The sequence below is a fragment of the Dama dama genome, chromosome 25 (assembly GCF_033118175.1).
Source record: "Dama dama isolate Ldn47 chromosome 25, ASM3311817v1, whole genome shotgun sequence".
NCBI lineage: Eukaryota > Metazoa > Chordata > Mammalia > Artiodactyla > Cervidae > Dama > Dama dama.
Genome location: NC_083705.1, coordinates 44,031,367 through 44,044,430, shown reverse-complemented (window position 1 = coordinate 44,044,430; position 13,064 = coordinate 44,031,367). Strand labels below are relative to the sequence as shown.

Below are 13,064 nucleotides of genomic sequence, written 5' to 3'. Positions count from 1 at the left end.
GCCACTAGGGAAGCATATTACCTATGAGTTTTTCATAAATGTCCTCTCTCAGATTGAGCAAGTTCCATTCTGTTTCTAGATTACTGAGAGGTTTTTTTCCTTTTGTTTTATCACAAGTGGATGTTGAATTTTTTTCAAAAGCTTATTTTACATCAGTTGAGATCTGATATCTTTTTCTTAGTCTTTTGATATGTGTATTGTTTAATTTTCAGTCCTTTCCATCTTCCTTTTCATTCCTGGCTTAAATAACACTTAATCATGTCATAGTATCAGCTTTATACACTGCTATTTTGTTAGGGATTTTTGTGTCTGTGTTCATTGGGATCTATAGTTTTCTTTTGGTGACTTTGGTTTTGGCTTCAGAGCCATATAGAGTGAGTTGAGAAGTGTTCCCTTTTCTGTTTTCTGGAAGAGTTTATATAGAGTTGGCTTCCTTCTTCCCTCCTTCTCTCCCTCCCTCCTTCCCTTCCTTCCTCTTTGGCTCAATATCAGATTTTTTTTTTCAGTTTTGAGATATAATTGATATGAAACACTGTGTAAGTCTAAGGAGTACAGCATGATGATTTGTCTTACATGCATCATGAAATGATTACTACAGTAAGTTTGGTGAATATTCATCTTCTCATGTAGATACAAAATTAAAGAAATAGAAAATACTTTTCTTCCTTGTGACGAGAACACTTAGAATTTACTCTCATAACAACCACAGTTTTAATTGTATTTATCATCTTGTACACTGTCTCCTTAGAACTTAATTTATCTTATAACTGAAAGTTTGTACCTTTTGAATGCCTTCATCCAGTTTCTCCACCCACTCCTCCCACCCTTTCCCACCTCTGGTAACCATAAATCTGTTCTAGCTCTATTGGTTTGTTTATTTTTGAAGTATAATTTGCTACAACATTATGTTACTTCCTGTTACACAATGGTAGTGATTTAATATTTCTGTATATTTCAAAATGATCATCAGGATACGTCTAGTTAACATCTGTCACCATATAATGATATTGTCTAATTATTGACTGTATTACCTAGACTGCACATTTCATACTTGTGATTCATTTATTTTGCAACTGGAAGTGTGTATCTTTAAAAGTTTTTTTACTTTATTTTATTGAAGTGTAGTTAATTTACAGTGTTAATTTCTGCTGTATAGCAATGTGATTCAGTTTTACACAAACATACATACTTATTCTTTTCCATTATAGTTTATCATAGGATATTGAATATAGTTCCCTGTGCTAGACAGTAGGACCTTGTTGTTTATCCATTCTCTATATAATAGTTTACATCTGCTCATCCATCACCTCCCCATCCCCAGAGTCTTGGCAACCACAAGCCTGTTGGCTATGTCTGCGAGTCTGTTTCTGTTTTGTAGGTAAATTCATTTGTGTTATATTTTAGATTCCACATAAAATGATAGCATATGGTATATTTCTTTCTCTTTCTGACTTAGGAAGTTTGTATCTCTTAATCTCCCTCACCTATTTGTCTCCTACCCCCACTTCCTCCCCTCTGGCAAACACCCGTTTCTTCTCTGTATTATGACTCTGTTTCTGTTTTGTTGTGTTTGTTCATTTGTTTTGTTTTTTAAGTTCCACATGTAAGTGAAATCATACAGTGTTTGTCTTTCTCTAACTTATTTCACTTAGCATAATATCCTCTAGGTCCATTCATGCTGTTGCAAAAGGCAAGATTTCATTTTTTTTCATGGCTCAGTAATGTTCCCTTTGTATGTATGTATGTTTGTGTGTGTGTCTATGTGTGTGTGTGTAATGTTTCACTGTATGTATGTGTGTGTGTGGGTATATATGTGTGGGTATGTGTGTACTGTTCCATTGTATGTGTATATATGTGTGTGTGTGTGTGTACTGTTCCATTGTCTGTATGTATATATGTGTGTGTATACACATATCTTCTTCATCCATTCATCTGTTGATGGGCACTTGGGTTGTTTCCACATCTTTTCAATTGTAGATAATGCTGCAGTGAACATTCTTGTTCAGTCACCCAGTTGTGTCCAATTCTTTGTGACCCATGGACTGCACCAATGAAGCCTCCCTGTCCCTAACCATCTCCTGAAGTTTGCCCAAGTTCATGTCCATTGTGTCGGTGATGCCATCCAGTCATCTCATCCTCTGACACCCTCTTCTCTTTCTGCCCCCAATCTTTCCCAGCATCAGGGACTTCCCAGTGAGTCAGCTGTTCCCATCAGATGAACAGAATACTGGAGCTTCAGCTTCAGCATCAATCCTTCCAAGGAGTATTCAGGGTTGATTTCCCTTGAGATTGACTAGTTTGATCTCTTTGCTGTCCAAGGAATATTCAGGAGTCTTCTCCAGCACCGCAGTTGGTAGGCATCAGTTCTTTGGTGCTCTGCCTTCCTTATGGTTCAGCTCTCACAAACATATGTGACCAATGGGAACATAAGAGTGCATATATCTTTTCAAGTTAGTGTTTTCTTTTTCTTCAGATAAATAACCAGGAGTGGGATTTCTGGATTCTATGGTAGTTCTGTTTTTAATTTTTTGAGGAATCTCCATACTGTTTTCCACAGTGGCTGCACCAGTTTATTTTCCCACCAACAGTGCAAAAGGATTCCTTTTTCTCTACACCCTTGCTAACGCTTGTTATTATTATTATTATTTTAATGTTTACTTACTTTTGGCTGTGCTGGGTCTTCATTGGTCATTGTTGTGTGGGCTTTCTCTCGTTGCAGCGAGTGGGGGCTATTCTCTAGTTGTGGTGGCAGCTTCCTGTTAAAGTGGCTTTTTTTTGTTGTGAAATGCAGGCTCTAGGGCTTGTGGGCTCAGTAGTTGCTACTCCCAGACTGTAGCACACAGGCTCAGTAGTTGTGGCACACAGGCTTAGTTGTCCTGTGTCACATGGGATCTTTCTTCCTGTATCAGGGATGCAGACAGCTTCTTTACCACTGAGCCACCAGTGAAGCCCTTGTTGTCTTTTTGATAATAGCCATTCTGACAGGTGTGAGGTAATATCTTATTGTGGTTTTGATTTGCATTTCCCTGATGTTGAGCATCTTTTCATTTCTCTGTTGGCCATCTATATATTTTCTTTGGAAAAATGTCTACTCATATCTTCTTCCCGTTTTTTAATCAGGTTGTTTGTTTTTTCAGTATTGAGTTGCATGAGTTCTTTGTGTATTTTGGATATTAATCCCTTATCAGATACATCTTTGCAAAAACTTTTTCCTATTCAGTAGGTGGCCTTTTCTTTCTTAAGGTGTTAATTTTTTTCCTAAATGTTTGATAGAATTCAACAGTGAAGTCATTCTTAGTGGGAAGATTTTCAACTATGTGCTAAGTTTTTTTAATCATATAGAAATATTCTAGATATTATTTCTTATTGAGTGAACTTTGCTGGTTTGTCTTTTAAGGAAATTTGTCCATTTGATGTAAATTATTGGATTTATTTGTGTAAATTCATTCATAAAATTTCCCTATTATTCTTTGAATGTTGATAAGCTCTACAGTTATATCTTTTCTTTCATTCAAGATACTGGTGTTTGAAGTTGTCTCCAATTTCTGCTTTTTAATCATTCCACCTGGAAATTTTCTAATTTTATTGATCTTCTCAACAAGCTTTTGGTTTCTCTACTGATTTGTGGTTTTCTGTTTTATTCATTTGTATTCTCATTTCCTCCCTTCTGCTAGTTTTGGTTTTAATATTCTCTTTTTCTAGTTTGAATTTTAGATCATTGATTTGAGGCATGTTTTTTCTTCTTTTTTCCTGTACTCAGTCTTAGTCAAATACCATGAATTTCTATATATTGTATTTTCTTGTTTTTTGAAGTCAGAGGGTTATCTAATATTCCTTATGAACTTTTGACTCATGGATTATTTAGAATTGTATTTATTAATTTCTGAATGTTTTGGAAGAGAATATTTCCAGATACATTTCTGTATTGATCATTTATTTAGTTTCATTTTTTGAACAGTGTATATACTTTTTTGATGTCTTTCATTTTAGTGTGTTTAGATTTGTTTTAATGGCTCAGAATGTCATCTGTCTTGGTGAATGTTCAATGTGTAAAAGAATACACATCCAGTTGTTGGGTGAAGTGTTACATAAATGTTAATTAGCTCAACTTGTTTGGTAGAGTTTCTGAGGTCTTCTGTAGTCTTACTGATTTTTTCTTTTTGAGGTGAGGGGAGGTCTACTTGTTTGATTAGTTACTGAGAGATGAGTTGAAGTGTACAGCTGTTAAGTATGGATTTGGTATTTCTTTTATTTCTATTAAGTTTGCTTTCACATTTTGAAGCTCTGTTATTAGGGAGATATACCTTTAGGATTCTCATATCTTCTTAATATTTTGTTTCTTATATCTTCTTGATCATTTGACTCTTTTTCATAATGAAAATTTCCTCTTTGTCTCTAGTTTTTTTCATTGTTTTCAAGTTCACTTTGACATTAATATACTCACTCTAGCTTTCTTTTGATTATGTTATGGTACATCTTTTTTCCATCCTTTTACTGTTAAATGGTTAATAAGTCTTTAAGTATTTTTGTGTGTTTTTCATATATAAACACACATTTTTATATATTTCTATATATAAAAATATAGACTCTGCTGAATTTTAGTTTTTATCTAATCCAATCTGATAGTCTTTTCCTTTTAATTAGAGGTTTTATGCCATTTCCAATTAATGTAATGGAATTTTCCAGTTATTGATGAGGTTGGATTTAAACCTACCATGTTGCTATGTGTTTTATATTTATATTTATATTTATCCCACTGTTCTTTTAAATTATCTTTTCCTGTTTTGGCTAGGGAAGTCCCACATCATTCTTTTTTACTGACCAGTTTTTTTCAGTATATTTTATGGTGTGTGTTATATAACAGTATATTAACATGTGTAATTTAAAAATTAACCTGTATATGTAAGGGATATATTATGTTCAACAGTTCTACTGATCAGAGTGTATAGTCAGAGTTGTTTGGAAACTACTGCTTTAGAGGGTCAGAACTAAGAACTCTGACATTTGAAGTAGAATTTGCCACTTGTGATTTGATTTCATGACAGCACAATTTGGATGGTTGACTTTATTGCAGTGGGAAACTTCATTTACATACTGCACATTTTATTTTAAAAATGTAGAAAACACTAATTAGATTTATATGCTTAAAAGTTCAGGCAGTCTTTGTGAACTCTTTTGTATTTTAAAACCCTTTCTTTTTTATAAATGAAAATCTCCCCCTTTTTTTTTTTTTAAGGACTGTGAGGACCTGGGAAGTTGAAAATCCGAAGAAGCAAAAAAGTGTGTTTAAACCGCGGACGATGCAGGGTAAAAAAGTAATTCCCACCACGTGCACATATAGTAGAGATGGAATCCTCATAGCAGCTGCTTGCCAGAATGGAAGCATACAGATCTGGGACCGAAATATGACAGTAAGTCAAGGATATTTAAGTACTCTTTTCTGAGAAGAAAGCCACCTTAGAAAGACAAACATCATGTTAAAATATTATGAAGGTCAATTTCCTGAGTTTAGCCCTAATTTAAACTTCAGTGTTAGTTGATAAAACATTGGGCCTCTGCAGTAAACAGCATTTTAGCAAACATTCCAGCTCAGTATTTTCCAACGTGTATTAGATTTTGTTTTTTAACATAAACTCAATCTTTTGGTATAAAATGTAAAAAATATAGTGTGGTTTATTTTATGACATTTCAATATACTTGGTTTTGTAAGTGAAGAATTTGACAGTAATATAAAACAAGACTAAGCAGAGAACTAGAAAATACCCTTTAAAAGAGGTGAGAAAACCATGAAATAACCAGGGTGATCCATAAATTGTTGAGCAGTTACTTCTGTAGTAATTTAAATAATAATTTGACATTCCATGACATTCCATTTGAATAAGTTTCAGATTTTTTTTCAGTTTTAGGTCATTATTAGAATAAAATAAATTTTGAAATTGAAAGGGATCATAGAATTCTATAACCACAGAAAGAATGAATAAAATAATGAATAGTCTTTGGCTAATTCTGTGTATTACCAATAAGCTTTGAAAAGGGCTTTGTTGCATGTATAGATGGTAAAACAAGAATTTTTAAGTGGAATTATTCTAGATTACCAATGTTAAAATGAAAATCCACACTAATGTTATAGGAAAAGTTGATTATCTCATTTTACTAAAAGGTGCTGGTAAAATTATTAATTCAATAAGTATTTATTATCTTTACTGTATTCAGGCACTATTCTGAAGACTGAAACTACTGTAGATTATCCAAAATTCCTGCCTTCATAGAGTTTACATTCTTCTTATTTTCTTTTATTTTTTTTCTTCTTCTTATTTTTAACAATTATAGAAATAATATTCTTTCAAATAAAATTGCCCATCAAACACTTTAATTTTGAAAGGGGCCCCAGGAAGCAGTTGTCTTTTCAGGCAGATGGAGTTAAAGTCAGTTTTCTGGGAATAAGGTAAAAAGTAATGATAGAGAAAAAAGAATCCATGTTGATAATGCTGGAAATATCTTTGGCATTTTCTGTTTGTCAGATCTTTTTATTTCTGTTTTCATCTCCACTATAAACCCCATAAAGCTTCATAACAGCTCAGAGATTTTAAAAATCCTTTGAATTGTAAACTGAGTTTTAACTAAGCAATAAATTTTTTAGTAACTGGCTTTCATCGTCTCTGAGTGCTGTTGATTTAACACAGAAATTTTAAAAGTTTTCTTGACTAGCTTTAATAGTAATGTGTTTAGTGTGTGTGTGTGTGTGTGTGTGTGTGTGTATATAATGTATGCATACATGCACATATATGTGTGTATGTACATATATACATGCTTTTCATGGGCTTTTCTGGTGGCTCAGACAGTAAAGAATCCGCCTGCAATGCAGGAGACCTGGGTTCGATCCTGGGGTTGGGAAGATCCCCTGGAAGAGGGCATGGCAACCCACTCCAGTATTCTTGCCTGGAGAATCCCATGGACAGAGGAGCATGGCGGGCCACAGTCCATGGGGTCGCAAAGAGTCAGACACAACTGAGCGACTAAGCACAGTACATGCCTTTTTTAGAAACCATAGTTTCTAGGTTGAATATAGTTTTTAAAGACTAGCCTTGGCATATCTCTTAAAATATTTCGTATATCTCATGTTTCCTATTTTGTAGAAAAGAAAATCTTTTAAGCCATTGTTCTAATCAGAATCTTTGATTCTGTTTGGTTAAAATTTAATAATACATTGAATATAGAGCTTATTTTACAACATCCTATTCACTATATTTCTTCATATTCTTAAATTTGCATATGTGTGTGTCACCTGAAGAAAAATCAAATTGAGAGGAAAAAAAATCTTGTTAGGAAACTCAGTTCGATTAAAAATAGATTTTAAAAATTCTTAACTATTACTTCAGCAATAATAAATCATGTAGAGGGAAACACTAAAGCTGAGTTAAGAAAAGGTAATAACAGTAATTTTTCCCACACAGTAGCCAAAGAATTACATGGCAAATAATGCTTCATACATATGTTTTGTGATGAGTAAAGCTATCACAATTGCTGTATTTAATCATGAAATTCTCATTAGACCAACTTGAACTTCAGCAAATTAAATGAAATGTATCTCTTTTCTTGGAAGTAAAGTGTCTGTCAGTGATAAATTTCTGTGTTCCCTAGGCCTACCTTTATTCTAGAAATTTGCTGGCTGGTAGTATAGCCACTAGCGACATTTGACTATTTCAATTTTAAAATAATTAAAATAAGATAAAATTAAATTTCAGTTCCTCAGCCATACTAGCCTCTTACTGGACAGCACAGATAGAGAACATTCTCATCATTGCAGAAAGTTCTGTTGGACATTGTTGCTCAAGAGGAGTGTTTGTTTGCCCAATATCACTCTCAGTCATTTGGTGCTGGGTTCTTTTTAAATTTGAGAGGAAGGCCACTTCAGAGGAGCTTCTCCTGGTCTGTGCTGCCTCCCAAATTCCTCACTCTCCATTCACCAGCTTGTATGTGAGCAACAGCAAGGAGACCAGTGTTTGGTTGGCGTGAAGTAAGGGAGGTGCAGAATACAGGGAGATGATGTTGGAGACGTCAGACTCAGGACCTCTGCATATGCTGAACCTTCAGCCTCCACATTCTTTCTCTTAGGTGTTCACATGACTTGTACCTTTCACCTCTTTCAGCACTTTGCTGAAGTGCTGTCTTTTCAGCAAGGCCTTCCCTGACTCCACACTATATACAATTGCAGCCTTCACCCCACCGGTGGCACTCTCTCTCCCTCTTATTTTCTTCCATAATGCTGATCATCACCTGACATACTATACTATATATTTTACTTGTTTATTGACATTGTCAGTTTAGTTCTAAGAAGTCATTAAAAATAGTAGCATAAAGAACTATCTATGTTATGTGAAAACATAATGAGTCAGAGATACAAGAGGGAGGATGAGAGCTATTGAGGTCCACAAATACATAATTTTTGATGTATCTTTAATGATGTAAAAACACATAATCTGTATTAATATAGATGGATTTTAAAACGATGTTTCATGTCTCTCTCAAGTATAATTTCTGGCATGTAAAATATTCCAGCTTGGATAGTTTTATGAATACCCAGTGATGACTTCCATTCACATTAAAAAACCTACTGGACTCTTGGGACATATTTTGCTGGAAGCAGTGTTAGTGCTATTTAGTATCTGTCAAGAATTGACAATATGCCAAATTCTTTACCAAAAGAACATGGTGTGCGTCCTTATATTGCAATCATTATATGTAGACTAAGATTGTGGTAGGAAAATGAGAACCCATTATATTCATGGAGTTTTGCCTTCCCTAGAACAGGTAATGGGGGGAATAGTATTTGAAGTTTGATTTGGCAATAGGGTATGACCAGAAACTTGACCCACTCTCCATCTGACTACCTCCTACTGCTCCTTTGGCCTGCAACCCCAGTCCGGATTCTGGGGCTGTCCCTTTTAGAAACATGACCACACACTACAACCCCTTACCAGGAAAACCTCAAGCCTGTGAGACACTGCAGAGACATTTCTCCAGCTTGGTGGCTGGTCAGTGCCCACATTCTCTCAGCCATGCTAGAGAAAGGTGTTTTGGTTCAGAGAAAGCTGGGGCAAGGACTAGTGAGTGATCACACCAGGAGATAAGCTTCTGAGCGAATAAGGCCCTGGTGAGTAAGAGAACAGGTATCAAGGAGAGAGAATACAAAAAATAAAGTCACCAGTAGTAGCTTGAGTCCAGTGTTCCACAAATCTTTAAATGTCTCCAGTCACCTTCAGGGCTTCCCAGGTGGCTCAGTGGACAAAGACTATGCCGGCAGTGCAGGAGACATGGGTTCGATCCCTGGGTCAGGAAGATCCCCTGGAGGGGTCATGGCAACACACTCCAGTATTCTTGCTGGGAAAATCCCTTGGACAGAGGAGCTGGCAAGCTGCGGTCCATGGGGTCACAAAGAGTTGGACACGACTGAAGTGACTGAGCATGCACACTTGCAGTCACCTTCAGGTGACCCAAGTTAAGATTAGGTTGATTTTTGGCCTTCTACACCTTCCCCTTTATTAATATATTATATATACATACACACACAGAGTAAAACATTTTGTTTTTATAATAGAGAATTTACAATTTCCTTTTTTTTGTTTGGTAAAGAATCCGCCTGCAGTGCAGGAGACCTGGGTTTGATCCCTGGGTTGGGAAGATCCCCTGGAGAAGGAGACGCCTACCTGCTCCAGTATTCTGGCCTGGAGAATTCCACGGACTATAGTCCATAGGGTCACAAAGAGTCGGACACGATTGAGCAACTTTAACTTTCACTTTTTAAATTTGAGAGTATAACATGGACAACCTTGTAATAATAGATATGGTTCTAATTGGATTTTTCAAAATTTCTTTATTTAAAGGGAAGCATACTTTTACAAAAATGAAATACATACTTTTCAAAAAATTGTTATTACTATTATGATTAGTTGTATCTCTGCTCTTATTAGCCTATTTCTACCCATTATGCTTGTAAATTGGGCTTCTCTGACTTATAAATTACCTGCAATGTATCCTTCTGTAGTTTTCTCCGTAGCTCTATTTCTGTTAGTTTGTCTAGCTAGATGTGGCTCTGTAAAAAGTATAAAGTCATGTTAACAGTTCAAATATAGATTTTTGTCTTTTCATTAGGCCTAATAGTTGGAGTTTAGAAAATAAATATGGATAACTAAAAGTCTACTGTGTAGTTCTATAGCATATTTTGTAAATGACACCCGAGACATACAGTTACTCTGCACATTACCTGGGACTTTCTGTCCACCAGTCCTGAGTTTCCTAAGCTGTCTACATCCTCATTTTCCTTATTCATGAAATGACGGCATAATCCCCACCTTGTCTGGTTATTTTGAGGATTGTATTAGGTATATATTTAAAGCATCCAGAACAGGGCTTGTACATAGCAGGTTTTAATAAGTGTTTGTCTTATTCTTTCTTTTTTAGCTCCTAGGGGATTTGCAGGTTTTGTAGAATGGTGTAGTTAGATCTCAGGGTGCAGTTTAACAAATGTCTGGAAAGTGTCTTGAATTTGAGCATAGCAGATGCTTTGGTGGTTAAAAGTATGGTTTAGGAAGATAAGAATATAGATCCCTGCTAGAACCAGTCATTCAATGTATGGAAATAAAATCACTATCAATAAACACAAACTTTATGTATCCATTGATTAGTGTGCTTTGCCAGTTGTGAATTATAATTATTTTTAAAATAAACATTCAAGAGAAAGCATATGACTTACAACTTATTCCATAGTGTTTTTAACATGCATATTTTTCAAAGCTCACTTTTCAAAAAATGTGTCATTGATTCAAAACACAAACCATCAATACTGTGTGAAATTACTTGCAAGCCCTAAAGTTAAGTTGTAATTTGTCAATTATTTTAATGGAAGCTTTAAAGTTTTACTTATAATGCTCTTGTAAAATGTCACATATTTGCGGAAGCAGTATTAATCAAAATGAGAATATGCTAGTTTTGAAAAAGTTAGGTTAAAATTTTTGTTTTAAATGGGGATGATTGTTATCCTTATTTTTTGAGGGCAGGAGAATAATTGAATTTAAGACTTCTAGTTAAATATGGTAAGTTAAACAGATTCATTCAGTTCTGTTTCTTCCTGAAACCCCACTAAAATAACAGAAAAGGCATTTTTAAAGCATAAACCCATACAAACAAAGAGAATTAGAGAGGAGATGACAGCCAAAAAGAGAAGTCAGGACACTTTTGGAAACTAGAAACCAGATGTGTGAATGGTCACTGACTTGGCCAACTAGAGAAAGCTGAAACCTTAGCTGGGCTGGGAAAAGCCTATAAAAGATGAACTGGCTTATCCTGCAGTTCTCTTCCTACCCTAGACTGAAGAGTTACTTTTAGGGTGGTCTGTCAGAGAGACTTCATACTACAAGCAAAGCTGAGATAAGGTGAAAATCTTCATAGAGGGCTGTGTTTCATCTCCTCCTCTGTTGTTATTGCCATTGTTATTATTATAGCATTTACTGAGTACTTACCTTGAGTTAGGTAGTATTTTAAGTACTTTACATGTTTTACTTTATTTAATCCATACAACAATCCTTACAAAAGTACTATTACTATCATTACTTTAAAGATGAGGAAACCAATACCAAAAAAAAGTTGTGCTGCCTAGCCAAAATTGCAGCTCGTAAGTGGCAGAACTAGGATCCAGTGCTAGGCAGTCTGGAGCAAGTGCTTATACCAAAGGTCAGCAAGCTGTGGCCCATGTGCCACGTCTATTTTTGTATGACCTGCAAGCTAAGAAAGATTTTTTTTTTCATTTTTAAATGGTTGTGTTGTTTTTCTGTGGTTATTGTAACAAATTTACCAAGAACTTAGTGGCTTAAAACAGCACAGACTTCTTATACTTACGTCAGTTGGAAGTCTCATTGATGAGTCGGTTCTAATGAGGTAGATGAACCTAGAACCTATTATACAGAATGAAGTAAGTCAGAAAGAGAAAGACAAATACTGTATATTGACATATATATATGGAATTGAGAAAGATGGTCCCGATCCTATTTGCAGAGCAGCAAAGGAGACGCAGACATAAAGGACAGACTTGGACACAGAGGAGAAAGGAGAGGGTGGGATGATTTGAGAGAGTAGCACTGAAACTCTATACATTACCATATGTAAAATAGATAGCCAGTGGGCATTTGGTGTATGACTCAAGAAACCAAAAGCTGATGCTCTGTGACAACCTAGAGGGGTGGAAGGTGGAAGGAAGGTTTAAGAGGGAGAGGATATATGTATACCTATGGCTAATTCATGTTGATATGTGGCAGAAACCATCACAGTATTGTAAAGTAATCATCCTCCAATTAAACATAAAATGAAGTTTTTAAAAAACGTATATTAAAGGATCAATCGAAGAAGAAGATATAACAATTATAAATATATATGCACCCAACATAGGAGCACCACAATATGTACAGCAAACACTAACGAGTATGAAAGAGGAAATTAATAGTAACACAATAATAGTGGGAGACTTTAATACCCCACTCACAACTATGGATAGATCAACTAAACAGAAAATTAACAAGGAAACACAAACCTTAAATGACACAATGGACCAGCTAGACTTAATTGATATCTATAGGACATTTCACCCCAAAACAATCAACTTCACCTTTTTCTCAAGTGTACACGGAACCTTCTCCAGAATAGATCACATCCTGGGCCATAAATCTGGTCTTGGAAAATTCAAAAAAATTGAAACCATTCCAGTCATCTTTTCTGACCACAGTGCAGTAAGATTAGATCTCAATTACAGGAAAAAAATTGTTAAAACTTCAAACATATGGAGGCTAAGTAACACGCTTCTGAATAACCAACAAATCATAGAAGAAATCAAAAAAGAAATCAAAATATGTATAGAAATGAATGAAAATGAAAACACAACAACCCAAAACCTATGGGACACTGTAAAAGCAGTGCTAAGGGGAAGGTTCATAGCATTACAGGCTTACATCAAGAAACAAGAAAAAAACCAAATAAATAACCTAACTCTACACCTAAAGCAATTAGAGAAAGAA

At 35.1% G+C, this 13,064-nt stretch overlaps 1 protein-coding gene across 2 annotated transcripts in view; it reads left to right on the top strand.

Moving 5' to 3' along the window:
- The window catches only part of WDR70 (WD repeat domain 70), a 274,965-nt gene that overhangs the window by 166,630 nt on the left and 95,271 nt on the right, over positions 1 to 13,064 (top strand). For both annotated transcript variants that reach the window (XM_061129925.1, XM_061129924.1), the window contains exon 10: positions 5,237 to 5,411. In XM_061129925.1, the coding sequence (XP_060985908.1) occupies positions 5,237 to 5,411 (175 nt within the window). The remainder of the gene's footprint in view (positions 1 to 5,236; positions 5,412 to 13,064) is intronic.